The 18,953-nt window shown below is 38.9% G+C and overlaps 2 protein-coding genes across 3 annotated transcripts; one reads left to right on the top strand and one right to left on the bottom strand.

The window, feature by feature from the left end:
* The first annotated feature begins 114 nt into the window (after positions 1-114).
* On the top strand, positions 115-7,778 carry glipr1a (GLI pathogenesis-related 1a). The gene is made up of 7 exons (XM_058624409.1): positions 115-200; positions 2,509-2,683; positions 4,298-4,546; positions 4,627-4,739; positions 5,291-5,376; positions 6,566-6,592; positions 6,982-7,778. The coding sequence occupies exons 1-7, from the start codon at positions 121-123 to the stop codon at positions 7,134-7,136; spliced, it is 885 nt and encodes a 294-aa protein (XP_058480392.1). The 5' UTR covers positions 115-120; the 3' UTR covers positions 7,137-7,778.
* Positions 6,533-17,188, bottom strand: krr1 (KRR1 small subunit processome component homolog). 2 transcript variants are annotated; one of them, XM_058624407.1, is made up of 10 exons: positions 17,052-17,188; positions 15,405-15,577; positions 14,955-15,089; positions 14,712-14,837; positions 13,382-13,465; positions 13,150-13,206; positions 11,617-11,787; positions 11,443-11,520; positions 9,267-9,363; positions 6,533-8,027 (listed from the first exon to the last, which is right to left on the bottom strand). In XM_058624407.1, exons 1-10 carry the CDS (start codon positions 17,125-17,127, stop codon positions 7,882-7,884), a joined length of 1,143 nt encoding a protein of 380 aa, XP_058480390.1. In that variant the 5' UTR covers positions 17,128-17,188; the 3' UTR covers positions 6,533-7,881. The 2 variants fall into 2 exon arrangements, with proteins under 2 accessions (XP_058480390.1, XP_058480389.1); XM_058624406.1 differs by having other exon boundaries at positions 15,405-15,580; positions 17,052-17,187.
* Between the last annotated feature and the right edge of the window lie 1,765 nt (positions 17,189-18,953).

The following is an 18,953-nucleotide window of genomic DNA, read 5'->3' as shown; positions in this document are numbered from 1 at the left end:
ACACAGCGGCCAGAAATGACCACAGAGAACCGCTAACAGACTCGTGAGAAGAGAGGGCAGCCCGGAAGGACGCGTCCGGCTGTTAGGCGACTGAGGAGTGAAAACAAAGTGACATTTGACATGGAGAAACAGCCTGTTCGGCCCTTTACAGCGGCAGCTAAGCTGCTCCACTCTGCTGACGAGCAGAACGTCACTTCCGGGTAAGACCTTTCATAATAAAGTTATAATAATAAAACGTTTGTTTTATTGAACCGAGCAAACTAATTATACAAAATATTTTCACTATACAGTATTTAGCTTTCTTCATATGTTAATTAAGTGATCCTTAGATGACAGTTTGTTAAATAATATTCATAGTTTTGCTTTACTTTAAATAACTTTCAGTGTTTTTTGTTATTCTTACTTTGCTTTTAAAGGAGCCAATTTTTACATAAAGTCTTGGATTACAGATGAAAACTAGCCTTTTGGCTAAATCAACCCATATATATAAATGTCCATTAAAGGTTCCAGTGTGTAATATTTAGGAGGGTTTAATTGAACATTTTATCCATAGGTATGTGAATGTGTCACTTTAAAATAAAAAATTGGTTTGTTTTCATAGCCATAGAAGCTGCATCCCATTTATATCAGGAACTCTGAACTGTTAGTGACTTCTCCCCCAAGTTCACTGCATTCCAGTTTAGAAGTCAGAAACACAAACATATCTCAGACTAGTCAGTGTTAGCCATTGTCAATATTATTGGTTAACAATGCCTCTACATGGTCATTTGCGCACACAAACATCAGCAAATAACATGTGCATGGTTAAAAATTAAACAATATTATGTGTATGACTGCTTTACTGTGAAACAAATACGATAGAAATGCTACTAATGTAAAAGTGGTGGTGTGTGTTTGTAGAGTGGCAGCCATCTGGAATCCCATATTGGGGTTGGTGAGGTTGCTCCAAGTTTCTGAGTAAGAAAACCGAGTTCAGGATTGACGGTGTATAGAACACCCAATGACCTTGTAATTCCGAAACCTATCACTTAACCTTTAGGCAAGGGGCCGCCATCTTGTGCCGTCATGTTTGTAGAGCAGCCCAAAACAGTCCCACCACCCAGAGTGTGTGTTTTGCATTATGAAGCAGAAGTGTACTTTTCAAGCAAAGAAAAAAACATGGCCAACATAGTCTCTTCATGCACCTTGAAACAGTAGGCTTGGGCAGAGGAGTTCTCCTTGAGTTGCAGTCTGCAGTCTCACCATTACATGTCACAAGTACACAATGGACCTTTATTATGCATTGTCCATGCCAAATTAACCAATAACTTCAAAAGACATTTTATATAATCACGTGATCATGTGAGTGTTCCACACAGGGAGCCCAGAGCTGTAAACATGCCTCTATGGTAGCCTAGAAGGGACAAACCAAAAACCTTTCGTACTGTTTTTGTGTGAAACAAAAGTGAAACATTGTTCACTCAGGAATAAAGTACAGTAAACTCATTTCAGTGGGTGCTGGTTTTTTATCTTGTAACTTTGGCGTTTAGAAATCCTTTGGTCGGATTTCACCTCACTAAATGATGCAGCAGTAGACCATCAGCTCCTGTGTCCCTGCAAGCTGAAACATGTTCTTCAGATATAAAAAAAAAAAACTGAAGATATAATATATAATCTGTTTTCCTTACACTGATCACTTATGCTGGTTCTCAGGAGTCACTATCTCATGCAACCAGGGCAACATAATGAAACGACCTCGATGCAATCCCCCTGACGCAAACTAATGGAGAAACGTGTGCATAGTAGATATTATGACATTCCATCCCACAGTTGTTAAAGGCCCAATGTGTAAGAATTGGTGACATCTAATGAAACTGCCGATTGCAACAAATGGAGGACTCTTGCCATTTCTCCATTGTGTCAAGGAACAACAATGGCCTTCATATACTAGAAAGGATAGCATTCCTATGTATTTGCATAGTAAGCAATGCTTCAATACAAGAAACAAATGCTTAGGCTGGTTTATCCATAGGGGCTGCCATAGGAAAATGTCAGCACAAAATTGCAACCCATCGTCAGAAAGCCTTTTTCTAAGGTAACAGAAACCAAATGATTTATATTTTAAAGCAGTGCTTAGGACTGGCACGAGGAGTTCAGTAGGTGTGGCCCCCCCACCATGGCTGCACAACGCCCCACCCATATTCAACTGCTGCCAAACCGCATAAATGTTACACAGTGGACCTGACACTGCACTGCCACCTGTTATGTCATGATGTAAATAGCTGCGATCGAAAAAAAAAAAATCATTTTCACTTCACCAAGTCACACTCGACTAAACCTTGCAGCTGCACTGAGCACATGATGAAAAGTGCCCGAGGTGCCCTCGTTCTAATCACCTCCTGTTTTTGACACACTGTCATATATAAGCAGCTCATACATCCTGTTCCTCTTAACTGTGTAATTTCCTGTAGGGGTTTTTAACAAACTGCTGCTTCTTTACTTCTGCTTGTACACTGGTGTCCTGTGAAGCATGGGGATTGTGGTAAGGATGTTACTGTGGGGGGCCTGGATCATCCTGGACGTGGGGGCGTCCTCGGTGGAGCTGCCTGAGATCACTGACGCCAAGTTCATTGAGGACTGTGTGATGGAACACAACCGGGCTCGGTCGTCTGTCAGCCCATCTGCAAGCCACATGTTCTACATGGTAGGTCGCAGTGATTCTGTGATATTACATCATCTCTCCAACACAAGTATTGATGGGTTTGTGTCACCGAATGAAGGATTTCAAAGACCGAAGTCTCAGAATAACACATTTGAACGTACTGATGGAGGCAGCAGTGGATCATTAACAGCTGTGAGGTACAATTACTCATTTTCTCTACGGACTTTGGTGTGGGAGAGTGAGCGTTCACAAAGCAACACAACAAAAATGTTGTTTAACAGAGAGGAAAAGTGGAGAACATATTATTAATAATAATTAAGATATAGTAAACTTAAAAAGGTGTAATTGTTAAGTTGCTGTATTTCCTTGTGTCCTTGAAGGCAGCCACAAACATTATGTCAAGCTGGTTCTCCAGACAACGCTGAATATTAGGTGTTAGCAGAGGTGACCGTAGACTCTGGGGGGGATGGGCTGCAGGTGCCACTCACGATGCTCTTACACTCTTCATGGGCGGGAAAGGTCAGAAACGCTCACATTAATGGAACTGAAGTGCATCACGATGTCCTTCGCCTAGCTCAGCCCTTTTCAAACTGTGGGGCGGGCCCCCCTTGTGGGGCGTGGAGATCGTTTTCTTTTTTAAAGTCCTAACTAAAGTTTAGCAGGCGGAACTTTTGGTCTCGCTGTAAGCTGGACTCATTTAAGTGACGTACCACAACAAAATCTACACTGGTGACAAGGTTTGGATAATAGAGAAGTTTCTGAGGGGCAAAAAGAAAACTGTACAACTAACAACAAGCCAACGTCAGCCGAACGGAACAATGATTCACGACGACCAAAACCCAAGAAGAGAAAATGCCACCAAAGACCTCACTGTATGTTGTGTCTCAAAACATTGGTAGGGGACAGCATTTGTATTGTTAAAACTAAAAAAAATTTATTTGCACAGAAAATTATTGATATTGGTTAAGTATTCTTTGTTATCCAAATGTATTTATTGTTTATAAAAATTACACTATTATAGTTATAATTGCACATTTCATATTTTTGTTTGAAAATTGCTTTTTCACAAAGCAATATTGAGGTTATTTGTATTGATAAAGCAAAAAATTTTATTTGCACATTATTGAAAGTAAAGTGAAACGTTTGTTCTAATATTGATTCAATAAATACTATAGTTGACACATTGTTACAATTTCGTGAGATTGGGGGGGCCCTGAGAAATTTCTTACTCCAAAGGGGGGCCCCAAAAAAAAAAAAAAGCTAGCTAAAGCAATGCAAAATTGTCAGTTCCAGAGCGAATGGACAGAGAAATATTTATTGACTTTACCAGCAAGCACAAGCAACAAAACTAGTGTGTTTGGTGCTTTGGTGTGCGACTACATTTGTGTGCTAAAAAAGTCAAATCAAACTATACACGTTAGAATATTATATTATCACTTAAAGGCCCACCCCTACTGAACAGCTTTTTTCCCTCAAATATTTTTCCTCTAGACGCCCCCCAGACTCAACACTCATTGGCCCCCAGGTCATTTGAGTTTGACCCCTGATGCAGATTATTTCAATTGATATTTTTGACTTGGAAAAACAGGAGGAAAAAAAGAGCTGCTCAGTGTAAAGAACAGCAGCGTCATGCTTTCTTTCTCTTTGTTCGTCCAGTCATGGGACGCGGGCTTGGCCATCACTGCCAGAGCGTGGGCAAAGCAATGCGTGTTCAAACACAACATCTACCTCGACGATGCCCAGCGTGTGCACCCCACCTTCTCCTCAGTGGGGGAGAACATCTGGACAGGATACCCACCATCGTCCTTCAATGTGAAGACAGCAATGAAAAGCTGGGAGGATGAGAAGGCGTACTACGACTACCAGCAGAACACCTGCAGTAACATGTGTACACACTACACACAGGTATGTTTCCCCTCTTTTTGTCCATAATACTGTACCACATCAAATGGGGGTCTTCACATATATTTGACCCTTGCCTACAGGTTGTGTGGGACAGCAGCTACAAGGTGGGCTGTGCCGTCCAGCTGTGCCCAAATGGCGTTGCTCACTTTAACAGCAGAGATGGGGTTATTTTTGTCTGCAACTACGCTCCACGGTGAGTTCAACACATCCACAAAGAACTGAGGGTCAACAAAACATTGATGTATCCTCCACTGATGAGTGTTTTGAGTTAAACCTCATGCAACGGGTTCCATTTGATGCTTTCTCATCTTATTTATTGATAGTTTTGGTTGTTAGTGCACATGGCATAAAATGTGATAGCATTCTCTGTGATATTTTAAAATCCAACCTGTTTTACGACATGTCTATAATACACTGTATGGAAAAAATTGTTACATTCGTCACCTCAAGGACATAAAATGTACACATTGTAATCCATTCTAAACTTATTTTATTTTCAGCAGGGGGCAGTGTTTTTAAAAAGCATTTTTTGAATTTGAGGTGAAGAGAGTTTTTTTTTAAAGGTGCATGAGGGTAAAACTTATCCACAATGAGTTAAGACTTATGTTGTGATTGCCATCTTTAACAGTGGGTCCTCATATAGAAAGCTTAGGTTGGTTTGGTCACGACTGACGAGTGCATGAACATCTACTGCCTTCTGTACAGTGCAAGAGACATCTAACAGAAATAATTATGCATGCACAGGGGCAACATGAATGGAATGCGACCGTTTGAATCTGGAAATCAAACCACCTCTGGATGTAAAGTCTCGTGTGGGAACAAGCTCTGCTGTGAGTATTTATTAGTCAGGTTTTTAATATGAAGACACTCCTGTTATTGTACTTTGTCATAAAACCATTAAACGTTTCATTTTATAGTGTTTTTAACTATTTTCACTCACATTAAAGTTTCATATCCTGCTTTGAAGTGACCTGTGTAAACAGTCATGGGATCTAGGAATGATTGTACTTGAAGGCTCACCTAATAACATCTACAACTGCTTAAGTCTACAATATAAAAAGTACTTTCACTTGACCCAGTTCATTTCCTATGGTGGTCAGTTTTTTTTGCCATCACAGGAAATGAACACCAGTGGTGTGACTAAGCTGACATATTTATTTAGATATTTAGTAAAGAGGATATAGGTCTTGAGGCATTAAGATGACAAAACACAATTAATGCTTTAGGAAGGCTTTAAACTCAGTAGGATTGGACCAAATACTGGAGGGGGTTTAAGCCGACATCACAAGAATGACTTTATCTTGCCGGAAACTTAAGTTTGTACATCGTTCACTCTCCTTCACTAAGGTCCATAGATTAAATCAGTGTATTACATGCTGCTGGTGCCTCTTTGGTAAGTGTGGGTAACTTATTTGAATAATAAAGAATGCATTTCAGATACAGAAGTCACAAAATAACACATTTGAACTTACAGGTGGAGGCGGCAGTGGTTTAACAACTCCTGTGCAGATTTTCGCTATGGCGTTTGGTGCAGGGAGTGAGCAGTTTGCGACACAAACTTTGGTTTACAGTTTAAAAAAAAAAAAAAAGGCCGTCTAATAATGAAATAAAAGTGTAAATATATTTTTAAAATATACACATAAGTAACTGTAGATATTAGGAGGTAAGCTTTTTGTAAAGTGGCTAAAATTCCCTCTAGAATCTTGTCTGTCATGCTGGCTCTTGGCACAGAGGATGTGCATAGCTCAGGCTCAGGAATGCTTTTACCACCAAAAGCATTCCTGTCGTATTTATCCAACAATAAATCAGTCGTACACACAGTACTATAAAATTACCAACCGTAGACGCGTTGCTAATACTGGTATTGCTAACAATGGCTAGCACCAGACTCGTGTGTCCTTGTTTTTTTCCTCAACCGTAACAGTGTTCTGACTTCCATGTTCCGATGTAAATGGAACTCGGAACCTCATACAACCACACTTCAAAAACCATGAAATGCCACTTTTAATGTCTCCGCAGGTAACAAAGAGCAAGATTCGCCGAAAAGTAAGTGACAATACAATAATAACATTTACTGTATGTATCAGAAACACTGGGTCAGGATCCATAGATGGGTTGTGGGAGAAATTCTCCCCAAACAAATTTGCTGCATTTACCCAAACCTTTAGATAAGATTTATGTGTATATGCTTAAAAAATTTACATGCTTAAAAGGGAAGTTGTAATTTACCAAATGTCTCAGAAATAATTAGTTTACCAATTAAAAATGATATAAGGCGTTACAGATATGGCTGTACATTAACCACACATTTGGTCATGATAGATGTGGGGCAATGAGGGCAATTTCCATCTTTAAAAAGTTTTATTTCTATATATCACAGACGAAACAGTATTAACTCCTCTGAAAACCACTGCCTCCATCATCTGTGTTTCCAGGCTACAACTGGAGTCCAGACTGGGATCCTGCTCTGGCTGCGCCTGACTCCAACTTTATGTCTATTCTTGTTGTTCGGCCTGTTGCCCTCATCCTCACCTTCATCGCTGCATATGCAGTCCATTACTTCTACCCTGATGTCTTCTGCTATGAGTAGAACCCCACCGATGATGATGTTAGGTTTTTAGCGATTGACATTTTTTGTTGTCCCAAATCATATATCAGGGTTCCCACACCTTGGTTGACATCAAATTCAAGGACTTTGTCAAGGACTATCCAGGATTCACGGACTGAATGTGCTGACACAGCTAAAGATGGGAGGGCAACTTGTAAGAGCCGCTTTGCCCATGGCATCCACTTTTATTTTTTATCCACTCGGCATCTGGCCAAATGATTGTTCTTGGGATCTTGGAAATTTTGTTTGGTGAGCCAGAGATCTTGGAATTTGCATTTCCCAGGCATCACGCAGTATTTGCTTTCTCTTGCTTAACGTTACTCACTCATTGTTAACAAACTTTCACGCACTTCAAGGACGTGTGGGAACCCTGATATTTTTAATATAAAACAGCAGATTACAAAAACTACACATTGCCTCCTGAACACACATCAATCATTATTAGAGAGAAAAATATACACTATTCAATATATAAATACTGACCGTACATAATCTGGACAACAATGACGACAACAAGAGGGAAATCTTTTGCTCTTTAACACACCTGGTCTCCACAGAAAGAAATATACAAGAATAAACAATTCCTCAAAGCAGAAATGTAGTTTGATAAAAAAAAAAAAACAATTGTCAGTTTGTATTTGAACTTTTTTTGAGGCAAGCACATCCAAACATGTCTGACATGACGTCTTTACCGAGTCCTTACTCTGTCTAGCAAACAGCAGCGAGGTTAACCCTTGCTTTTGTTCTTCTTCTTCTTGTCTGTGCTGCTGGCTGGAGGAGACGGGTTCACTGGTGGAGCTCCCAGTTTCTTGGTTTTGGCTTTTTGTACCTTTGCCTTGATGGCTTCGATGTCCAGCTTGTTTTCTGTGGGAGCTGTGACACATGTGGAACACAAGTTAGTTCTACACTTACTTACATTTCCATTATACAGTTTTCGCGCTACTCGGCTCAACTTGTTTTTTGCTTTTACAGTAGGGATAGTACCTGTTACTTGGTGCAAGCTTGCAGTGTTCCAAGCAAGCTGAGCCGATACTAAAATGTGACGTCAACAGACTGCCGGCCACTGATTGGCCAGAGAGTGTCGTCGCTGGACGAGTCATGAGCGCGACTTCATAATCAGTTAAAAAAAACTTGGCCAATAAATCGATTTTCTTCTCCACATGTATACTCCGACTCTGCAAGTTATCTGGTTGCCTGTGTCAATTGAACTACGGCCTTAGCTTGATTAAACTGTGCATGTATACATACTGACTCACTGTGTCAGACATAGTAATGGAAATGGCGAGACTGATGCCAATCCGTAAAGTTGAGTCGAGCTCTAGCTCTACAGCCGAGTAGAGCTAGAGCTGTAAACCTTTTGTATCTTTTTACTGCATTTTCTCATTGTACTTTCATACGTAGGTAAACCAGGAAACGTGTAGCATACATATGTGTGTGTGTATATATATATACACATACATATATGTAGTGTTGTAAATGCTATTTAAGGAGAAAAAGGAAACTTATTTCCAAACACCTGTGTGCATTCAATTATGTCTCATGGAGCTAAATCATACAAGAAAACGCTTGAATCCATCACATCAGTGTTTGATGCTGAGAAGATGCAGCATGGCTTTCAGCTGTGTTTCATTTAGCAAGAGATCTGCAGAGTTCTGACTATCGACTTACGACACTTATGAACACTGGATCAGGAAATGGTGGAAATGTAGAAATCAAATACCACAAACCCTAAATTTCACATAAAAGCACACACTTAAAAAATGTGGGACATTTATTTCCCACATAGAATATTTGCTATGAAGTTGGAACATGATGCTTTCGAAATGGCTGTGCATGCTTAGTAGTAGTAATTATTAATTGATTACTATCTATTATTGTAAAATCTATATATTATATAATCTATTATAAAATTGATTGATTGGTTTGAGTCTTTTCAATAATAAAAACAAGCTTTCTGCAAAATCCCCACCACTAATGAGGTGCTCTGTGAGGTGTGTGTGTGTGTCAACCACTCACACCACGGTTTAAGTGCTGGAGAGAGAAAGTGTAATATAGCAACACTCAGTTTCATGCAGATTTGCTTTGTTTTCCGACAACAAAGATGATTTTTACCTTTTACGGTCTTCTTCATTAAAGGCTTCTCTTTCGGAGGGATGAAAGCTTTGTTACGTTGCTCCTGCTTCTTAGTCAATGCCTCTGCTTGTTTGACCTGAGAAAGAGGAACAATGAGTCACACATGAGTTGTCTACTTCTTGCCTTGGTTTCTGCAGTAGACACATTACAGCTGGCACTTCTGGAGCAGAGGCGATACATTTTTAAATGAAAACAAAGTTGTGTCGATTCAGCCCAGGTGTTGTCAATTAAAATCCCAAGAGGTCCAGATTGAGAAATGTTCCAGAACATCATAGTGTCACATAAGTCCAGTATATTGTATATTCAAATGCATGTATCAGTGACTGTGTGTAGTCAAAAACTGAATTTCCATTAAAATTTAGTATAGAGAAATAATATTTAGATTTTTTTTATTATTATTTGAAGAGGATGGGTTAAAAAAAAACAAATTTATATATTTATTTATTTTTTAAACAAAATGACTAAAATGAAGTGTGAATTAAATACACTAATTACACATTAAGTTCACCCTTAACTTTTTGTTTACTAAAACTCTGTGCCATCTACATTTTCAACTGCTCACATTACACCACATGAAGTTACTTTTCTCTGATTATCACAGCAGCTGCTGCTCTGTTTTACACAGGGTTTCCCTTTGTTATGCCATTTTTAACATTTAAATCCTGCTCTGTAATAAAGCTTTCATATGAGGTTACGTATCCATCAGCCCTGCAAATATTTCACAATAAAAGCATTGTTGAAAGAAAAAAAGAAAGAAAGAAAATAATAGATTCAGGGAACGGAAACAGGAGAGTGCTTTTACTAAGCACTCTCTCGTAAAACACAAACTCTAATCCCAGGAACTGGGTGTGGCTGCTGTAATCATGTGACCTGACCTCAAATGAGACATTCAGTGATGCAGATGCTCTACTCGTACATTCAGTGAGACCACAAATTCACTGATGTGTGTGTCATCACTTGGTAATTGACAGCATATGTAATTTTCTGGACCTTTAGTGCCATTAAAGCAGACATCATCCTATTAATGTGAAAGGATAGTGCCTGGTCCAGATCTGAACCACAGTCTGCCTATTAGTGACCGAGGAGTTTAAAGTGAAAAGCCACTTCCTGGAACATGAACGGTGCTCTACTGCTTGAGTCTTATGCTGTGTTTCCATCATGGTACGGTGTGGTTTTGTACAGTGTGGTATGGAATCGTAAAGCCCTGGTCAGGCTTGCGTTTCGACTGAGAACAGCACCTTTACTTGGAAGCGATGTGATGTTTTTCTGTTGCCCAATCAGCTAACTGTCGTACCCCAAGAAAAGGGTGCCAAAGAACAGAACAGTTGGGGCAAAAAATATGTACTGTAAACCGCTTCATTCGGTGGAAACACTGCTTTAGTCATAAGAACAGGCACCACTGACGTGTGACACCTGTTTAAATGATTCATCTTGTGATTCAAATCACTCATCTAATGACTAATTTAATTATCAGCATTTTCCCACCATTTATTCATCAATATAACAGGACTGCAACTAACAATATTTTTGTATTAGTTACAACTCATCCACGGAGCTTTGCCGAGAAATACTAATATAAAAAGAAGAACAAAACAGAAAGATGAATTATCATGAGTTGAAGCTGATGTATTATAGTTTATCACAGAAAGTGTACAACTGAAATATTGATATGCTCCAACCTCCAACCTCATCTGCGCAAACCTTGCAAAATGTTCTTTGTGACTTGTTTGTGGAAAACACGTATATAGTTGATAGTTTCTTTTAAGAGACCAACTCCTAAATTTCATTTTCATTTTTTTAGCCATGGCTTCCAGCTACACTCTGAATCAAACAGGGTGGGGAATGAGAAATCCATGGCACTGCCTGTACTTCCCTATAGCAGACGTGAAGCAGACTAGCAAATAATGCGATCCAGCTGAGGAAAAAAAGCTTGATGTGCTTGCGCAAGAACATAGAACAGCAAAGGATAGAATGTTACTATGACCTTCACAATCAAATATCGCCATATCATCCACCCCTACGTTTGCATTTCTGACTTCTCAACAGGAAGGCAGTGAACTCGACGCAAGGTCACTCCCAGTAACGACATGCTATGAAAATGGAAAGCAACATAACAGCACTCTATTAGTGACACAGACTTGCTTCATGGGCTCACCTTGATCTCCTCCATCTTCTTCCTTCTTTTCACACTTTCACGCAGGAAGAACTCTCCTGTAGCCAGCTCTTTGTCAGTCTATAACAACAAGTTGAAATGATTGTATAAATTAGTCGTTTCATGACCCATGTTGCTATAATACTGAGGCAGTTGTAGAGGAATGTGGTGTCTGACCTGACTCTCTGGCTGAGCTGGAGGGAACGGCGTGTACTCCTTCTTCACCGTCTTCTTCTTGGGCTCCTTGCGCTTGGCCAGGTTTTTGTGTCGGAACTTGGGCAGGAAACGTTCCCAGCTCTGCGTACGCAGGTCCGGGTCTTTGGACAGCTCCCGTTTGATCATTAGTGTCTGAGAGACAGAGTCACACCAGCAAAGCATATGGAAAGAGGTGACGCTGACATGGAAGAAATTGGTGGATGACCTTCAGCAAAAAGGCTTTAGATACATTTTTATCACATCGTGTATACAATACTAGGTCTGCAAACTCACTTATTTAGAACCACATTTTGCCTCTTCATGGGCATTTTAGATCAAAATTATCTCTACACTATATTGATATATAACTGAATCAAGCCTACTTTAATTGTGTATTGTTTGTGTATTTGCTCTGTGGTTTATTATACTCAAAGTTCCTATTTATTGGATAAAGACCACAAAGTAGCATTCTTGTTATAATCTGGAATAAATACAAGCTGTTTTCATCCATGTTTACAAATGATGCTCATTAACATGCATGTTTTTTTTGTTTTTTTTCCAAATAAACTAATAAACACAGAAAAATATCTAGAGGAATAATGAAAATGTTAAAAATGACTTATCACACATATGCAGCATAGAATATGTCAAATGTAGCAATTGCAAACCACATAATTAAGAGTGATTTGTCAGGTGACCAGATTATCTGAGTGAAATAAGATAAATAAACTTTTTTTTTTAATTAAAAATGGTGATCCTTTGATGAGAAAAAAAAAAAATCTAAAATAATTTACTGTACATTATACAATCGATGTATATCACAATATAAATCAAATCAAAGTTTCTGTAAGGCTGAGCTATATGGCTTATAAATAATCTGGATAGTTTTACTCTATATCCCCACATACAAGATATGAGAATATAAAGCTGCACACAGGTTGTTTCTCTGGACTCGTGAAAAGTTTTCTTTGAGATGTTTGCACTTCTCAATGGAAAGTGAAAATAAATATCTACTGTTTATGATCTGTATACATATACAGTATGTATTCAAATTATAATATTTAGTGTATTTCACTAATGTATTCAATATAATAAATGGTGATTATCACTGCAACAGCCTTTAAAACCAGGAAGTCATCACAGACAGCTTAATCACAATATGACAATGTCCAAAAAAAGACCAGCTCTAATCACATGCCAATATATAGATAAAATATCAATATATTGCCCAGCCCTATTTACAACTCAGCCACAATGGTTGAAATATGAAATATAACTGAATGATACAACTTTGTGAGCAGCTCTTCTTGAAGCCAACACTTTAAATAGAATGAGTGCTGTTGAAAACAGGTTCCCTCTCAAGCCCTCAGCTCCAGGTTGCGCCAGCCTTGGCGTACAAACCCAGAGAGACAGATTTCCGTCAGGAATTCAAGAACAAGGATGGAAAGCATCTTCATTGGGCGTGGATTCTGCTGTGGAGCCATGCTAGGTCTAAAGTCAGCAGTTTGAAAGTACCTTGATGTTGTAGATAGGGTGGATGTTCTTCATCGTGTCCATCACCACTTTGCGTACCTAAACCACAGAGGAGACATTTAAAAAAGAAAAAGTAAAGAATCTGCATCTACGTCCCAAGATCTTTATGTAAAATGTGAACTGTATATACTCTTATCATTAGCTCATGATCACCCCCTGTAGGTCAGAGTTCACACACATCATCTCCTGTAAATTGTCTGTGTGAGGCTCTTACCTCCTTCAGGCCACCAAAAGGCCCCAATGCTGACACCGTGTTACCTTGCACCATCACATAGCAGTTGGTTAACAACTCTAATGCCTGCACAGAAGAAACATGAGAGCAGCCGTCAGTAAAATTCTGTATTTGAAATTTGTGTTTAGTAGCTCGACCTTCGGACATCCGATCTACAGTGACACATGGACACAAAATTCTGGAAGTTTACCAGGAATTTTCCACTCTTTTGCAATGTTACTCATACCCCATTCTGTGGGAATTTGTTTAACCAGGTTTCTCATGACTCTGCAATTAACATGCGGTTATATTGGCTGATTACTTCTTCATCTGCCCCTTTTTTAGCAGCAGTGCAAAGTCTTTTCCAGCTCAACTCTATAATGTCTAAGGCTGTAACTAATAATTATTTCCACAATCAATTTGTGAACTGTTGATTATTTTCTATAATACATACACACATACACACACGTGTGTGTATATATATGTATATATATATATATATATATATATATATATTTATATATATATACACACACATATACATATACATATATATACACACATATAAAAAACGAACTAAATGATTGCTGCTACTACCACCTTGTGATAACAGATGCACCATGAATTAGGATGTCATTAGAGTAAAAGTATTAGTTTTTATAAAACATTTGCTTTGTTTATTTTAATATATGACAAATGGTCACAATAACTGGTTGCCTTTTTATAATCAAGTGAATAATCAAATACTCCCATCCCTAAACTTGGGTAAGTGATGGATTGAAGGCACAATTCATGCACATGTGACCCAAGGGGCAGAACAAGGGCTGGCTGTACAAATGATGTCAACCACCTTCTTTTAAGCGGGTTCACAAATCCCAGTTGTACCTGTTAATATTACTGTCAAAAGATGCTTATGTCTAAGCATTCTGACAATAAATCTAGGGAGACACTAACAACACTTTATCCAACAAAGATGATTCATGGGAAGAAAGGAAGAGACAGAAGAGAAGAGGAAAATGAAACTGGAGGAGGCAATAATGCAACACTCAGGATGTCAACTACTGTAAAACACCAAGAACAACATGTTCATGAGAAACATTACACATAACATTATTACAAGCGATGTTGTGGGTACTGTACACTGTATCAACTTAAATTATTTCTTGCACAAAATTCCAGCACTTTCAATGACCCATGTCTATTTACGGTCAAAAATGTTCAAGGGCCTTGAATTTTGAATTCAAAGAAATCTTATTAAGCAACACTGATCAATGAACATATGAAGTGCTGCTGCCTTACAGGCATGTCATGTGTATGATAAAAGCTCACTCACTTTTAGAGTGGAACCCTTGGGGCCAATCAGACGCTGCCTTCGCTTCACAAACCGCTCTCTATTCCTCACCAGTGTCCCGATTTTGATTATGTCACACGCCACGTCATCTTGTAATATCCGCACAGCCTGGAAACAAAAAAACAAGGCAATCAGAGATGGCAGACTTCACCCCATTCACGCAACAAGCCTCTGGTGCCCTTTGTTGGTCAGAGTGGCAAGGGCAGCAACAAAGAGACCACAGACCTGTTCAAACGGGACACTCCTGGCCAGCAGCTTGATGAGATCTCTGGCTCTCAAGATGGCGTAAGGGTCAAAGGTTTTTTTCATAGTACAAACTGTCATGCTGCCTTCTATCAGGTCCAGAGAGGATTTAATGTGCTGTAAGAAGCATAATCAACATCAGAACTGCTTGAAAGTGGCACAAATCATTAATCAATACCGTAACAACAAAGAAGAGTTAATTTGCACACTCCTGCCACAGGCCAAGGTCAGATGCGGACCTCACTCTCCAACACCAAAGTCCACAGAGAAAATCAGCATTTCTAGCTTGTGGGCAGACAGGAGCTGTTGGTTTTGTGATCCATTTAAGCAATGGACTCTATTTATTTGTGAATGCAAAATAGGAGCAACAATTTAGCCCTGACTGTGTTTGTGATCGCTTTTCAGTTCCAGGAAAAGTATCACTGAACTTACAGTATCTCCTAAAGCTTTCTCGACAAGAGGCCAGCACTCTTTCAGGTAAGCTTCTCTGTATTTGGGGAAGAGTGTGGCGAAGCTACTCTCCTCCAGGAGACCACGCGGGTTGTCCTCTCTGGTGAACATTGGCTCTTTCCATCCATCAGGAACAGTCAGGAGTTCTGATTCATCTACTGAATGACACACACGAAAACAAGGGAAGTTACAAAGCAGTTTTCTTCTCTATATAATAGGGATGCAAGATATTATCAGCACTATATCGGTATCGTCAAGTTACACAATGTATTATCTGATATCTGCAAATACACCACAATCTGTTGAAATGACTAATGAAAACAACAGAAGAGACTAAATGACTGCTGTAGTTGGGCTAGCCTAGCTATATCAGACATGCAAAATAACTTAAAAACTCTCTTCTTCAGACAAGCTTTTGGGTGAAACGGGTTTGCTTCTCTTTTGTGTATCATGTCTACCTTTCCTTTTAAACCAGACACTAATTATCAATGCATGTTTATGCGATTTATCTTTTAAAATTGTGTATTTTTAACATGCACTGCATAATAAATAATAAAAATGCATTATTATTGTTGCCTGTGCTGTCCATAGGCTTCACGGTCATTATATTGGAAGGGGACTGCTTAAGCCTTTTTATTTTGTTAGGTTCTTACTAGTGCCAGGTACGCCCAGTATAGTGCACAGAGGACCATCTTCTTTTTTATTATCAGCTAGAATAAAATAATCACATCCAATACGTGTATTGGGAGTTTAGTATTTTAAAGATATTTTACTGCCCAGTGATTCAGCATTTTCTGCATAGAAGCTGTTCTTGGTCTATAATCTGACAATTTTATTTTTTTAAATTCAACTTAAAGCTCATTTATTTTCAGTTATCAATAAAAACAATGCTAAACCCCTCTCCAGCTCTCTTGGTATGGGTGACTGGGTGATGAAGGGTGAAATGTGATGTGGATGGTCTCAGAACTTTATGGAGACTAATTTATTTGAAAATTGCTATGTGATTTGTTGGTGAATCATTGTAGGCTCAACTGCAAATCAAAAATGTATAGTCAAATCACTATTTTTTTAGTACATTGTAGTCAGTTGTATAACCTTCATAAAAACAGTAGTATTTTAAAAGGCACAAGTAAAATACTGTCAAATTAATTTCATTATCTTAGCCATGGCAGTGGGCTTATAAACAGGCAGTTGCATATGGACTAGTTGAATGAGGACTTATTATTGAATCTGTCTCTGAATTAGTTACTGAATCAGTTGTATTGTTTACTTCTGTCGGTAAAGGTCCAACAACCTGTTTAAATCCACCAGAATGGCATGTTGCTCTCTGTAAGGCTCTCTTAAAAACTATAAATATATGTTCACCAATGACGCAAATATAACACCAACAATACCCAAGCAACCAAACCGCTTGGATATTAATTTCCTGTAGGTTTACTTACTGGAACAACCGACATGTGTTATAACTAAATTAATGGCAGTTCGCGTAGCGTAGCGAGCGTTGCTGCGTGTCTTCCAGCACACATGTCAACACGCGGAATATCAGACAACAGTCAACCACACTTCACAGTCAATTTATCGCTAAATATCAGTAAACATTCTCTCAACCCTGTAGCATCACTAACTTACCTTCTGTTTTAGTCTTTTTGGACTTTTTCCCACTTTGTTTCTCACTCACGCCGTCTCCAGCCATGGGGGACGCCATTTTGGGGACAAGCGGAAGTGACGTTGTGCTGCCTGTTTTTCCTCGTTTTTCTTCGTGGCCCGTGAAGGCACTCCTACAGCGCCACACTGCGGCATGAAAGGGGACGTTTTAAAGATGATGCAAATAACACTGGCACGTAAGACTAAATAGATGTTGATGGGCCTTATTTATTTGCATTATCAGAGTGCAGCTTGGGCAATGTTGATATGAATGCACTGACGTCAATTGTTTTGTCACACTTTCAGTTTGACACCATCATTTGTAGGTGCAGTATTTTTTTTGGGGGGGGGGGGGGGGGGGGTACAAAGTACAATACTTCATTGTTAGCTACAATATTTTGAGCTAACAAGAGCTTTTAATTTGAAAAGTCTAAGTATTTGGCAGACATCCTGCTGAAACAGCAATGAATGGTATGGGAAACAACTCTTGTTCAGTGAGTTATTGAGATGCATGTATAAAACATAAAACACACACTTTGTGACTAAGCAAAGTTGAAAGAGCATTCCTCACCAGCATTTCTTGACTTCTAGGGACAGGAAATGTTAAAAAAAAAATAAATAAAAAAAAAAGTATTATACTGCTGAACGCATGTTAGAGATTCAACTGTTTTTGTTTCATTTCATACAGAAGGATGAGTTGCTAAAGTAAAAGGCCTAAAGGGAAGAACCAAGGCCAAAGAACATTAGGCCAAATTCAAAACGACTTACTTGCTTAGGCTGCTTAAAATCCCATAATCCTCCACTGGGAAAAGAAAGGAAAAGAAAAAGTTAAGGGGAATTTCTCTTCTAAGATGAACAGGTAATACATTGAATAGCTGTTTAGCTATGCAAAAGACAGAGCTGGGATACTTTTGTATTTCTTACCGTCTACTTGTTATCCTGTACATTTTTCATATTATTTCTACGTAATTATTTACATATCTATACACAAAATAAGTTAATTTGGTATTGTTTTTTGAATTCACCATTATCCTCAATTTAAACATCTGTATTACCATGAGGGAACTCTGGATCAGAAGAATCTTCTTGGACACCTGTTGCCCAAGACATGAACTTGGGTAGTCTGTTGGGGGGTGACACCTTTGCACATGCTGTAGGGTATAAATAAGGCTGCCCAAGTCAGGAAAGAGTCGAGCGATAAACAAGGAGAAACTTTGCCAGTGTGACCTCTGATCTTCCAGACAGATGAACAGAAAATGAAAAGAAATATGAGGTTTCTTAGAAAATATTTTGTTTTTTCTACTACCAGGCTCAGGGTCAAGCACACATTTACAGACTCTACTTAGGGTAATAGGACACTTGATTTATAGTGAAGACAATTTATCCTCGGATCACAGCATCGGCGATGGCACATTCTGCGTCAGTACTAGTAACTCTCATGCTCACCTGTGACTGTCAATTGCAGCACAAATATAGAGACAACATGATCAAAAACAACATCAATATAAGGTTGATTTAAAAAAAAAAATGTTCTTCTATACATAATTTGAGTTCAAACATCCATTGTGACCCTTGGGTCACTGACATGTGGTCATGAGAAGATTCATGGATGTTGTGAAGGCGGACATGAGGACAGTAGGTATAACAGAAGAGGACACAAAGGAGAGGACAAGATAGAGTGATCTGTTGTGGTGACCCCTAAAGGGAGAAGCCGAAAGAAGGAGGAAGTTGTATGTGGTAATAACACAGTTAACACTGTGTCTGAGTTGAGAACCAGACAGGCATGCTCACTTTGTCTGACAATATGGTCGCCGGGGGTAGAGGAGGATAAACAGAAAGAAATTGTGTGAAAAATATTCTTTTGACTATTTTCTTTTTTGCTTGGTT

The sequence above is a fragment of the Solea solea genome, chromosome 3, assembly GCF_958295425.1.
Source record: "Solea solea chromosome 3, fSolSol10.1, whole genome shotgun sequence".
Classification (NCBI taxonomy): domain Eukaryota; kingdom Metazoa; phylum Chordata; class Actinopteri; order Pleuronectiformes; family Soleidae; genus Solea; species Solea solea.
The sequence above is the reverse complement of the archived record's forward strand: the minus strand, read 5'-3'. Positions and strand labels throughout refer to the sequence as shown.

What these genes read in the sequence shown, in the direction of transcription:
- glipr1a (XM_058624409.1), top strand. Translation starts at nt 121, where the DNA reads ATGGAGAAACAGCCTGTTCGGCCCTTTACAGCGGCAGCTAAGCTGCTC. An exon ending in GAGCAGAACGTCACTTCCGG is followed by an intron (nt 201 to 2,508) that starts GTAAGACCTTTC and finishes TGTCCTGTGAAG; the next exon opens with CATGGGGATTGTGGTAAGGA. An exon ending in GTCTGCAACTACGCTCCACG is followed by an intron (nt 4,740 to 5,290) that starts GTGAGTTCAACA and finishes ATGCATGCACAG; the next exon opens with GGGCAACATGAATGGAATGC.
- krr1 (XM_058624406.1), bottom strand. Translation starts at nt 17,127, where the DNA reads ATGGCGTCCCCCATGGCTGGAGACGGCGTGAGTGAGAAACAAAGTGGG. An exon ending in AGAAAGCTTTAGGAGATACT is followed by an intron (nt 15,090 to 15,404) that starts GTAAGTTCAGTG and finishes TGCTTCTTACAG; the next exon opens with CACATTAAATCCTCTCTGGA. An exon ending in CTTTTGGTGGCCTGAAGGAG is followed by an intron (nt 13,207 to 13,381) that starts GTAAGAGCCTCA and finishes TCTGTGGTTTAG; the next exon opens with GTACGCAAAGTGGTGATGGA.